Source organism: Rhinatrema bivittatum, chromosome 15 (genome assembly GCF_901001135.1).
Source record: "Rhinatrema bivittatum chromosome 15, aRhiBiv1.1, whole genome shotgun sequence".
NCBI lineage: Eukaryota > Metazoa > Chordata > Amphibia > Gymnophiona > Rhinatrematidae > Rhinatrema > Rhinatrema bivittatum.
The window spans coordinates 30,898,613-30,911,894 of record NC_042629.1 but is presented as its reverse complement, the minus strand read 5'-3'; the positions used below and the strand labels follow the sequence as shown (position 1 = coordinate 30,911,894).

At 48.5% G+C, this 13,282-nt stretch overlaps 1 protein-coding gene across 2 annotated transcripts in view; it reads right to left on the bottom strand.

Moving 5' to 3' along the window:
* PRDM15 (PR/SET domain 15) overlaps positions 1 to 13,282 on the bottom strand; it is a 117,958-nt gene that overhangs the window by 47,533 nt on the left and 57,143 nt on the right. The window contains exons 11-15 of one of the 2 annotated variants that reach the window (XM_029578449.1): positions 12,995 to 13,082; positions 6,085 to 6,252; positions 5,604 to 5,698; positions 4,599 to 4,730; positions 2,934 to 3,068 (exon numbers count right to left, since the gene is read on the bottom strand). In XM_029578449.1, coding sequence (XP_029434309.1) covers positions 2,934 to 3,068; positions 4,599 to 4,730; positions 5,604 to 5,698; positions 6,085 to 6,252; positions 12,995 to 13,082 — 618 coding nt within the window. The remainder of the gene's footprint in view (positions 1 to 2,933; positions 3,069 to 4,598; positions 4,731 to 5,603; positions 5,699 to 6,084; positions 6,253 to 12,994; positions 13,083 to 13,282) is intronic. The other variant, XM_029578451.1, reaches the window with a different exon arrangement.

Here is a 13,282-nt window from a genome sequence, read left to right as displayed (position 1 = left end):
TTTACCCAGAGATCCCACTGGCACTCTAGGAGTACCCCGGTGTTTAACAGAAGGTCCAGGCAAGATTCCTACCTGCACCTCTGCTCTAGGATCATTGGATAGGGCAGAGGACTGCGTCTGAAGAAAGGATTGCAAGTCTGTAAAAATTCTACCCATGAAAAACTAGAAGTATCCAGACCAGGAGACACCTGAGGCGTACTCACTGAGCTACCATCCCCTGCTGAGGAACCAGTTAGGGGAGTTCCAAATTCAGTTGCCCCACAGAGTTGTCTTTACCCAGACCAACATCTGGCTGGGAAGAACCAGGCTTAGTGAAATCAGAGAAGATAATTCTCCCTGAGCCTCCAAACAGTACTGGCACAAGTTAGCCAGGAGTGCCTGCTGAGATGCCCGAATATGACAAGCAGTGCAAAGGGAAAGACGCTTAGGCTTCTAAGGTACATGCACCATGATGGTCAACAATGTGCTGAGCAGCAGCCAGAGGCATGCGTCTTATCTGTTTTACTTTTTTTTTTTTTATGCTCTCTCAACTTAGGAGCCCAAAAATTATGCATCCAACACTTAGGCACACACACCTAGGCACCTAAAAAAATAAGCACACAAAAAACTTAAGCGCAGTGCCACTTGTGCACAGAGGTAAGGATGCAGCCATTACTGCATTGCTTAACGTGAATGCACAGACTACAATGCCCAACTGTACATCCAAAATCTGGGTGCACAACCTGGACACACATGCCAGACTGACAATCTTGTAGAGGGCAGCCTTGGAAAGCACGTGAAATGCCGTTGCGGCCTACCACATGGCATACAGTGAAAAGCCTAGGAGCGGGGCCTAGCCTAAAGAAGCTGTTCAACCGACCAGGCTGCCCAAGTCCCTCGACCTCCAACGGAGCAGAACAAACGTTGGACTGGCATGCCAAGCACAGAAACCAGGGGAGGAGGAAGCCCTGCACAACAAACAAAACCTCCTTCTAAGTCTCTGTATAATTTTTTCTTTTAAAACTTACTGGAGCTCAGCCTTACCTGGCTGAGTACAGAGATGGTCTCTGGCTGTGGGGGGAGGGGGGGGAGGGGGCATGCGCTGTCACCGCTGTGCTCGGGCTTCCTGCACCCGCTGCCTTTCAGCTGCTTAAGCAGTTAAGTCCACGCTGGCTGATAAAAACAGCTACTAGACCAAGGCATTTGTCTGAGGGACCACGGAAATCACCTCAGGAATTCTCAACTGTGGGAGAGACCATTTGATATCACCGCAGAGCAGGGCAAATTTATTTCCTTAATTTTCCTTTTCTTTAAAACGAAGCAATCCCCAGTGGGGAGATACACATCCACCATCTGCTGGAGACTCAGAATATTGGCAGGCTGATGTCACTGCAGGGGTATATGTACTGTGACGTCAGTTTGCTCCACCTCCATCTGCTGGTAGAAGTGCATAAACCACTTGTTCTGGATTCACCTGACTGGATGCTAAGAAAAAGAGGAAATAAGTCATTCGCTCGCTTCCTAATTGAGGTTCCTGCATCAGCTGCCCTCTGACCCCTACTAGGCCGGTCGGAGAAGATTCCTTACCAGCTTGGCACTATTGGGTGGGGGACAGAGAGCTTCAGGGAGCTCTGAATTGGAAGAACACAACAGGAAAATTGTCCTTACCTGCTAATTTTTGTTCCTGTAGTACCAAGGATCAGGAAGGAAACAAGGTTTAGATGCCACGGTTTTTTTCAAAACTTTATTGAAGTGGAGACGTGGAGGTACGCTGTAACATTGATTCTTATTATATTATCTGCGATCACTAGTCGGAGTGGAGACGAGCATCTGAATGCGAAACAGAAGCTTCTGGAGCCGCAGTGCATGACCAATGCGATGTCTGAATTGGAGGTCCAATAGACGTATTGCATTCACAATCGCAGATAATATAATAAGAATCAATGTTACAGCGGATTGTACCTGAAAAACAAGTGTGTCATACAAGATTACAGTTGTTTAAGCTGAGTCCAAATATACCTGAGCCCCTGAGGCAGCCGTTTGGTCAACGGCAAAACTCGGCCAGATTCGGGCTATAAGAATATATACGTCTCCACTTCAATAAAGTTTTGAAAAAGACCGTGGCATCTAATCCTTGTTTCCTTCCTGATGGTTTTGTTAGATCGCCTACCTTCGTGTTTTTTGGTACCTCGGATCAGTCCAGACTCCTAAGGAACGAATACCAATAAAACTATAAACCTACCACTAAACTCAAGACTAAAGGTTTTGCACCTCCGCCATCTGCTGGAGACAGGGAAATACTGACAGACTCTAGGTGGCACCTCAGGGGTATAGGACGGAGTCTGTTAATACTTCTCTGTTTCCATCTGCTGGAGGGGAGGCAAAACCCAGGAGTTTGGACTGATCCGGGTACGTACAGGGAATTTTATTTACAAATTCTCTGTTCGAGAGCATTTTAACCTCACCAACACTCCGAATCGGCACAGTCAATGTGTTTTTTTCAGACAACTGGTTTCCCCTTCTTCATCAGGCTTCTGCTCATGGGGCTGGGAGTGCAGCTGAAGTGTCTCTCTCATAGCCCCCAAGAAAAGCTTACGCCAGGCAGTACTCTTAACAGCTACATCTGGTGGCCAAAGTGCAGCACTGGATACAACCAGATGTGGGATGTGGGAACAAATATGGGGAACCAAAGGGATAACAGCAGGTCTCACCTAGTTGATCTTTGGATGGAGATGAGGAAGACTTGATTGGGAAGGTAACAATGGACAAACGTCACTGCTTGATGAAAGCTAACCTGAATTGCATAGGGGCCTAAGTCAAAAGTAAGGGCCTACAGACAACTGGCTGGTCTCCACTGTGATTTAGGACCGTAGCATTCCAGAAGCTGTAAAGCACTCAGTCTGATCTGGCACTGGGTTGATCCTGTCTCAGGCCAGGAGTGCCGGAGGAGTTACCTGGCATCTTTTGCAGCCGTACTTGTGGGGCTCAGAATCGGCGCTCTCATCGGAGTTGTCTTCGTTGTCCTCAGATGAGATCCCAATCTTGCCGATGAACTCCTCCCGCTGCTGGTCGTCCATCAGCGCGATGTCCTGCCGAGATAGGAAGAAAAGGAGACGTGCTCTGTACAGTCCTTTCAAATAACACCCTAATGCTGCTCCATCAGTCGGTCCTAAAGTTTTGCGCCACCACCTGTTGGTCTAAAGGCCGGACCTGCCTGTCAGCAAAATGAAGAGCACCTCCTGTTGGCCAGACAGCAGGTATCTTCATTCAACTGCAGTTCTTCCCTAAACCTGCCCTGGGGGATCCCCAGTCCTTCGCACTTTCAGGATATCCGTTATGAATATGCAGGAGATAGATTTGCATGCAGTGCCACCATTGCATGCAAATTTATCTCCTGCATATTCATTGTGGATACCCTAAAAACCTGACTGGCTGGGGGTCGTCCCCCCCAGGACAAGTTTGGGAACCACTGTACTAGAGCAACATCTGGCCACAGCACAATAGAAACTGCTGTTCAATGCTGTTCCTGCGTTGGTGGCATTGTTCTCTGCACTGTTCTCTTATTGCCAGACGATCCTCAGTGCTCTCACAGGGCACTGCCAGGCTTTCTGGGAAATGTTGCAGCGAGGGCCATTGCAGCAGCAGCACTCATAGCCACTGCACAGTGGCGACGCCTGCGCTGGCAGGCTCAAGAGCACCCTGCTGCCGGGTTCCCGAGGGAGCGTGGTCCCTGCCTCTGTCAGAGATACCTGTGCTGGGTGGGAGAAATCTCCTGGGCCGCCCTGAACGGAGCCTGGTGCTGCTCACAGACCTCAACCAGGACCGGTTCCAACTGAGAAGCCCAAAGGAGCGGGAGCAAACTGCCAGGCCGTGGACTCCCCCTCCTACTCCAGCCCAATACATAAACAACCAAATACATGACAAATCATTCAAAGAAACCTCAAAGGACAGGTCAGGGACGCTATTTCAAACTGTTTTATACTGGCAGAGATCCATCCATTTGCCATTCTTATTAGCAAACAGAATATTAAAAGCATATCCTCCCTTGCAGAAATACATTGGCAAAACACTCATGGAACGCATATGCACCGGAGCCAACTTTTCCAAATGACTGGGGATGTTGAACTCAACACAAACTACCCCTCCCTGGACACAGTGAAGGAGTTTGCTTTATTTTGGGGGTACTCGAGCACCCACAGAGCTGGCACCTAGGTACATATTGTACACTATTTAATATTTTAAAAAGGACATGTGAGAGCAGGCAGTGAGAGAGAAGGCACAGAAACGCCTGCACATGGTCATTACTTCCTGCACTATTTGATAGCAATGAAAGAGAAGGGACAGAAGGGCCCTGGGATGGTCTGCATTCTCTGTGGGGATAGAAATGCTTGGGGATGGTCCTTATTTCCTGCACCATGTGATACACTGAGAACGAGGGGACAGCAGCCCCAGGGGATGGCCCATATGTCCTGCACCACATGACACAGCGAGAGAGAAGGGACCGAAGCATCTGGAGATGGTCTTTGTTCCAGGAAGCCACTGCTGTCTTCCTTTTTTATTTTTTTACAGGAAAACATTTTTGAAACATGAGAAGTGGTAGGAGATTAATCAGAAGATACCTTGAAATGGACGTGGATGTGATCCCTCAGCACGTCGACACGGAAGAACTTGCGGCCACAGATTTCGCAGGTGTACTTCTTATCGCCGTGGGTCAGGAGGTGCTTGTTCATGTTACTCCTGCAGGAAAACATCTGCCCACAGCAACAAGGAGCGTCAGACGGGAGAAACACTGCGACACGGAGCCCTTCTCCCCTGCCCCCAGGTCCTACTCCCAGACAAAGGAGATGCTGCGTGGGGGTTTTTTTCTCATCTGGCCGCATGGATTCTGCATCTCGCTGCCCCGCCGACTGGCCCCCACTCTCTGTGAGAAATGGTGTTCCCGAGTACTGTCCTCAAGGCTACCTTCTCTCAGCCCCACGCGCACGCCTCCCCTCCCTCCCACCCTGGCTCGATCACACCTGACCACAGCCTGTAATAAACATTGGGGTAGGTATTTAAAGATGGCCGTGTACGTAACTCAGCTGGATATGACTAATCCGACTAAGTTACAATGTATATTCAGCGGCACGGCGAAGCAGCTGAATATACGCATATATGTGCGTACTTTGCCGGATAAGTCTACCTGGCTAAGTTTAGACCTGGTCTATGGGGCCCCTAAATTTAGACATAAACTTATCGGCTAACTCCGAATATTGGTAGTAAGGCGTAGAAGTTATACGGCTAACTCACTCCGCCCCGATCTGCCCAGTACACGCCTACTTTCTGCGCATGTAACTTTTAGCTGTGTAAGGGACTTGTACGGCGAAGCAGCGGCTGCTGAACGTAGGTGCAGATTCAGTGGCTGCTACTTAGCCACATAAGCCCCACTTATCCAGCTAAATTGTGCTGAACGCGCTCTGAATATTGGGCCCATTATATCAAAGATCCCCCTCCCACAACCGGTTGCTGTTGCAGGTAACAGTTTAGAAGTGAGAAAGGTAGAGAGATAAAGGGAAGGGGAGGGTGGAGAGAGCTAATAGGGAAAAGGAGTGAGGGGGAGACCGTGAGCCCCCTGCAGAGCCTACCTTGCCACACACAGGACACGACGAGGGCTCCTTTTTGTACCGGATCAGGCTTTCTCCAGTGTTCGGCAACTCCTCCCGTTTCACACGTTTTACCCCTTCCACGACGCAGGAAAATGAAGAAAAAGAATCACAATCCAACGTTAAGCCTTATAATCCAGGGAAGAATTCCCTTAGTGTGCAGTTCTGAAGGAGAGGGACTCAGTGCAACCCAGTGGCGGGAGAACCTGAACTACACTACAGCGTGCAATCAAGGGAAGGGCGGGCTCTCTGCGCTCTCTCTCCACATAACCAGGGGAGGGAGGAATGGTCATTGCTGTAAAAGTGGTCCCTCTGCCTTCACTTCTTACAAGTCATGGAGCTGGGTATCTTGCTCTGTGTAACTCAGAGAGGTGCCCCCACCTTCACCTTAACCATGGTCCCCGTGCTCTGAATGCCTCTGCATATACAGGAGCTCAGACACAGGCTCATCCCCGACTCTCACCTTCTAAGTGCCGCCGCTGGTGGTCCAACATGACGTCCTTTCTGTAAAACATTTTATTACAGATCTCACAGGCAAACTTCTTGTCCCCATGTTTCTTCTTGTGCTTTGAGAGGTTGCTGTTTGTGGAGAAGAATCGATAGCACATCTCGCACTGGAAGCTCTTGTCATCTGTAGATACATGATTGGAAAATGCATGGACAAAGATTGAACTGGAAGTGGGGAAACATCTGGATGTGAAATTATTATTACACTCCTCTCCTTTTATCCAGGAAAGCTTACAGAATCCAAATAGAAAAATTTAAATGTAGACTTTCTTCTTCCAAAAAGTACAGCAATCCCCATAGGGAGAAGTATGTCCACCTTCTGCTGGAGATGGAGAATACTGAGGGCTGAGGTCACTGCAGGGATATATGTAGGGTGATGTCAGCTTTGAAATCTGACTCTGTCTCCATCTGCTGGCAGGAGAACATAACCCATTGGTCCTGAGTTCATATGACTACACACTGGGAAAGCCTTTCTTCATTGCATTATTTTCCAAAGGTGTTTAGCTAATTTTCTTGCAGAGCAGGATGCTGGTGAGTGTACATTGCTGTGGACTTCTCCAGCAACTCCCCAGGCTCACACATAGATTCTAAGGTCTTTAGAGTAGTGAGAGAATTATCTAGCAGAGCAATAGAGGACTAGTCAAATGTTAGCAGATCACCAAGCACTATGCTGTTGCAGCTGTGCCTTACCAGCTCTTGCCAGATGTTTTCTAAGAATTGCCCTTCCAAGGAATCAGTGGTCTGGGTTAGCAAAGGCTGATCTGGTGGATTCTTACTAATAGTACATTTAAAGAAACAGGTCTTCATGTTTTATGTTTCGCAAAGAAGACAGCGACAGATAAGGACCGCGCAGTCTGCCCATTTGTGCCTGCCTTCTGTGCTCTCGATGGTCTTATTTGATCTGTGGTTTTCTCTCACCTTGCTTCTGCCACCAAGGCCCCGGAGATGGTAATTTTCAAAACTTTTTGTGCAAGTAAAAGGAAAATTGGTTCTTACCTGCTAATTTTCGTTCTGTAGTAACAAGATCAGTCCAGACTCTTGGGTTTTGCTTCCCTTCCAGCAGATGAAGACAGTTTCGCAGACACTGCCTCATAACCTGGTGTGCCACCAGCAGTCCCTCAGTATTGAAAAATACCCAAGCCAACGGGCCGATACAGTAAAATCGCGGGAGAGCGGGCAAGCGCCCGCTCTCCTGTGCGCGTGATATAGTATTTTAATTTATTAAAATTAGGGCCTGCGGTAAAAAGAGGCGCTAGGGACACTAGCGCATCCCTAGTGCCTCTTTTCGGACAGAAGCGGTGGCTGTCAGCGGGTTTGACGGCCGATGTTCAATTTTGCTGGCGTCTGTTCTTGAGCCCGCTGACAGCCACGGGTTCGGAAACCGGACGCCGGCAAAAATGAGCGTCCAGTTTTCGACCCTCGAGCCTATTTCAAATTTTTTTTTCTATTTTTTTCACTTTTTTTTTTTTTTAACTTTCGGGTCCTCCGACTTAATATCGCCATGATATTAAGTCGGAGGGTGCACAGAAAAGCAGTTTTTACTGTTTTTCTGTGCACTTTCCCGGTGCCCGGAGAAATTAGCGCCTACCTTTGGGTAGGCGCTAATTTCTGAAAGTAAAATGTGTGGCTTGGCTGCACATTTTACTTTCTGTATCGCCCAGGAATACCTAATAGGGCCATCAACATGCATTTGCCACAGAAAATTTGTCAGGTGGCTACTTGGAAGTCCTTGCACACATTCACCAGGCATTATCGTTTGAATGTCCAGGCCTCAGAGGCGATTATCTTTGGTGAAAGTGTGTTTCGAGTGGGACTCTCGCAGTCCCATCCCATTTAGGAAAGCTTGAGCACATCCCAGGAATCTGGACTGATCTGGGTATGACAGGGAAAGAAAAATTGGTTCTTACCTGCTAATTTTCATTCCTGTAGTACCACAGATCAGCCCAGAGTCCCACCCAGTTGAGGTAGGGAGATTTGGAGAGTTCATTCGATCTGTTAAGTGTAATTAATCTGAATAATGGCACAGGTTTTGTTTAGTCCTTCTTGTTTTAATGTGGACAAGGTTATCTGTTCTAAGTTTCCACTTCCCACTGCCCATTTGTGCCTGCCTTCTGTGCTCTCACAGGTCTTATTTGATCTGTGGTTTTCTCTCACCTTCCCTCTGCCACCAAGGCGCCGGAGATGGTAATTTTCAAAACCCCCGTCCAATCGCGGGTTAACAGTGCGCTCCACCGGAGCGCACTGTACTGTATCGGCCTGCAAGATAGCAACAACACTAATACTAACAACGAAATATCCCCTGAACGAGCAGTGGGAACACCTGTTGACATTCAGCTCAAGAGGCCGCCTGAGAACGCGAGGAGTGAGCTTTTAGCTCCTCCTGGACAGGACGACCCTAACAGATGTATTCCGAACCTATAGCTTTCTTCAACCAACGCGCAATTGTAGAATTTGTCGCCTTATGACCCTTCTTTGCACCACTCCATAGAATAAAAAGATGGTCTGACACCCTGAAGATATTAGTGACCTTAAGATAGCGCAACAACAATGCTCGTTTCACATCCAAAAGTTGCAACTCTCTCATGTGATGCGTGGTAGCCTCCAAATTTGAAAAGGCCGGAAGCTCAACCGATTGGCTTACAAGAAACGATGACACCACCTTTGTTTGGAAGGAAGGAACAGTCCTCAACGAGACTCCCAAATCCGTAATTCGTAAAAACGGGGCTCTACAGAATAAGGCCTGAATTTCCGAGATCCACCTCGTAGAGCAAATGGCCATCAAGAAAACCACCTTAAAAGTGAGATTTTTTCATAGTAGCCCTTCTAAGAGGCTCGAACGACATTGCACACATACCCCTAAGGACCAAGTTAAGGTTCCAAGAGGGATACAACTTCCAAACAGAAGGATGTAAATGCTTTGTGCCCCGGAGAAAACAAACCACATCCGGAAGTACAGCTAGGGCAACCCCCTGCACTCTGAGGGAGTTAAAGGCCAAACCTTTCACCAAACCTTTCTGCAGGTAGGACAGAATATTTTCTACAGATGCCTGAATAGGATCAACCCCCTGCTCCAGCAGCAAGTCTCAAAAACTCTCCAAACCCTCACAAATGCCAAGGAGGTGGAATTTTTCTTAATTTACAAGAGAGTAGCAATGACATCCTCAGAATATCCTTTCTCCCTTAAGTGTTTCCTCTCAAAAGCCAAGCCGTGAGACAGAAGCGAGCCGCCTGATCGGAAAATATGGGACCTTGATGTAGAAGCTTTGGCAGATGAGTGAGCCTCAATGGTCTGTCCACCACTAGGTTGATCAGATCTGTGCACTAAGACCGCCTCGGCCACTCTAGTGCTACTAGAATCACTTCTCCTGGATAGATCTCTATACGCCACAAGATTTTGCCCACCAGTGGCCATGGCGGAAACACGTACAGAAGAATGCCCCTTGGCCAAGGTAGAACCAAGGCATTGACCCCTTCTGCTCCGCGCTCCCTTCTTCGACTGAAGAAGCGCGGGGCCTTGGCATTTTGGTGAGTTGCCATTAAATCCATGTGGGGCATGCCCCTTCTGCAACTGATGAGGCACATTGCTTCCTCTGACAACTCCCACTCTCCAGGATCCAGCTGTTGCCGACTGAGAAAATCTGCTTGTACACCGTCCGTGCTAGTCATGTGAGAAGCCACTAATAGTGCTAGGTGCTGCTCTGCCCAGTGGATTAATTCCTGGGCTTCCTGAGCCACCACCCGACTCTTGGTGCCATCCTGTCGGTTGATGTAAGCCACCGTCGTCGCATTGACTGACAAGATCCTCACTGGCTTCCCTCACAATAGAACGCACGCAGCACCGACCGCACAGCTCTTGTCTCTAAGTGATTGATGGACCACAATGCTTCCTCCGCCAATCACTGGCCCTGCACGGACTGGTCCTGGCATACCTCTTCCCACCCGGAGAGACTGGCATCGGTGGTAGCAATCACCCAGTCTGGAACCTCCAAGTCCACTCCACGTCTCAACTGGTCCCGACGAAGCCACCATGAGAGACTGGACCTGGCTAACTCCAAAAGAGGTAGCTGAAGCTGAAACTGTTCTGATAAGGGATCCTAGTGGGAAAGCAATGCTGACTGTAGAGGCCACATATGAGCAAACGCCCAAAGAACCAGCTACAATGTGGATGCCATGAAGCCGAGAACCTGAAAGTAGTTCCAAACCCTGGGTACCTGCTTCTCCAACAATCCGCAAACTTGCACCAGTAATTTTGTAATGCGCTCCTCGGTGAGAAAAACTTTCCCCACTTTGGTATCGAAACACGCCCCCAGAAATTCCAAGACTTGAGAAGGGGAAAGATGACTCTTGGACAGATTTACTATCCACCCCAGAGATCTCAAGTGCTGCAGCACTAAGTCCACTGCTTGCCTGCAAAGGACCTCTGACTCCGCCCAAATCAGCCAGTCATCCAGGAATGGTTGAACCAGGACACCCTCTCTCTGGAGGGCTGCTGCCACCATGACCATCACTTTGGGGAAAATCCTGGAAGCCATTGCCTGACTGAATGGAAGGGTGCAAAATTGAAAATGCGTTCAGAGGACCATGAATCTTAGATATCTCTGAAGATTGGGCTGGATGCCTATGTGCAAGTACGCCTGTGTCAAATCCAGGGAAGCCAAGAACTCCCCTTTGCGCTCTGCCACAATTACAGAGTGCAGGGTCTCCATCCAAAAACGAGGAACCTCGAGAGCCACGTTCACCCACTTCAAGTCCAAAATTGGGCGGAACTTGCCCTCTTTTTTGGGAACGATGAAATGAAATGAATAGCGACCTGTCCTCCGTTCCTCCAGGGGACAGGAACAATGGCTCCCAGCATCTGTAGATGGCTGATGGTTTGCTGCACAACCCGCCTTTTTTCCTCGTAGGTGCACGGGGAGACCATGAATAAGTCATGCTGTTGGGGCACCAGGACCGCAAGAGCAGTTAGCTGCCTAATCCCCTGAGAGGCTTAAGTACTGCTGCCGACCAACTGGGAACCACTCAAACAAAACTGCACCTTTTTTTTCTTTCTTAAAACTTTACCAGAACGGATAAAAAGGACAGAAGAAACATTTCCCTGTAAACTGAAGAGTGGCAGAAGGCTCAGCATGTCCTCCTGAGGGAGAGGGAACTGGATCCTCCAGCTTTCTGCCCCCGGCGGTAAAAGGGACTGAGCAAGAAAAGGGTCCCCAAGCCCCTGCTTGTCAGCCTCAAAAATCAGGGGGGATGGCCCCACCAGGACCTACCAACCCCATGGGAGGCAATCTTGGAGAGTCTAAATTCCTCTCCTTTTCTGGTTTTTTTTTTTTTTTTTTAAACTAGTCTCATACTGCAAGTTTTGCACCTCCACCATCTGCTGGAGACAGAAATACTGAGGGACTGCAGGTGGAACACCAGGTTATGTGGCAGTGTCTACAAAACTTTCTCTGTCTCCATCTGCTGAAAGGGAGGCAAACCCCAGGAGTCTGGACTGATCTGGGTACATACAGGGAACAGATGTTTACCTGCATAAAATAGCCTTGTGAAAACTGCCTTCCCTTTACCCCCACTGTGGACAAAAGTACGCATTCTGTGAATGGCAGGTGCACTTTTACCTGAGGGCAAAAGGAGCGAGGTCAAGTTGGGGGAGGGAAAATATGCGCATGGATTTCAATGGGAAGCCTTTGTGCGTACTTTGCACCTGCTGCAAAAGTCCACAGAGAAGCTCTCCTTTTGGCCGCTCCCAGAATTTAAGGCAGTGTGAGGGGAAACGAAGGAGAAAGATAACTGCGAGTTCTAGCAGGACAGGGGAGGAACCATAGGGATGGGATGAAACTGCAGGGATAAAAATGTCCCCAGGAAAACTACATTTCCCAAGTTCCTCAGCAAGTAGGGAGACCAATGGGATTCAGAGTGTGCAGCTCCTGAAAGTTTGAAGGGCGGAGTATCCAATCTCCCAGATTCTTAGATGGGGAGGAGAGGAAGTGGAGGTGGAATAACAGAAGCAGAGAAAAGAGGGGGGGGGGGAATGTACAGGGGCTGCCAGAGTCAGAGGATAACATGGCAATTGAGTCAAACCCACTGACAGCCGCCGCTCCAGGCCAAAAGGAGGCGCTAGTGTCCCTAGCGCCTCCTTTTGCCAGTTTCTACCGCCGGACCTAATTTAAATACTGAATCGCGTGCACAGGCGAGTGGCCTGTGCGCGTGCCAGGAGAGCGGCCGCTCTCCCGTGGACTGTACTGAATCGGCCCATTTGGGAGTTAAACAATTAAACTTTGCTGATAAAAAAAACGGTGCACACTAACTGGCCAAATGTAAGCAGTTAAATGCTCAAAGCGTATCAATTTATCCGCATAAAAACGGCGTTCCTGGGGCGCGTTGATGATATTTCAGCACTAACCAGCTAGACCAGCTGGTTAAAATGCTTATAGTCGTTCTACAATTCTTCCCCTTTCATATCCAAGTTATTTTTCCATGTTTTTTGTAACTTTCTCACATCCAAAATATTGTTATAATATTTGTTAAGTTTCATACTATATTTGTTCTTGTATTGGGAAATGTTCTTTACTTTGTTACTCTCTGCCTTTACTCACATTGTTAATTGTAAACCGGGTTGATGTGATTCCTATCATGAAACTCGGTATAATAAAAATAACAAATAAATAAATAAATAAATAGACTGAGGAGAATTTTCAACTAAAACCCTTGCTGGCTAGCTGGCTAAAATTAGCCAATTATTTTCATTTCTCTGTGCCTCCTTAAAAACCCAACCTCAAAATCTGACAGTCGGTAAATTAGGGACTACAGCCACAAAAGCCCCACCCAAAAACAGAGAGTGGGGGCGGGGTCCCTTTTGTGCCGGGGATTACCTGTTCTGCAGTTATGGAATTCCAAGGAGCTCTCAATGCGAAAGGCCTTCTCACACACCGTACACCTGTAGACGTAATCATGGTCAACCTGCGAGATTCAAAACAGGAGATACGGTCAGGCCACAAAACAGTGCCAGCCCCAGGTAGCCCCAGACCCCCAGAACGGAGGAGACAGAAGAGGGGAAGGAGGGCAGCAGAGAGAAAGAAAAGGGCTACTAGAGAGAGCGGAGAGGCCGAAAGAGGATGGAGGTCTGCAGCAGCAGAGGAGCCGGGCCATGTCTGGAATGG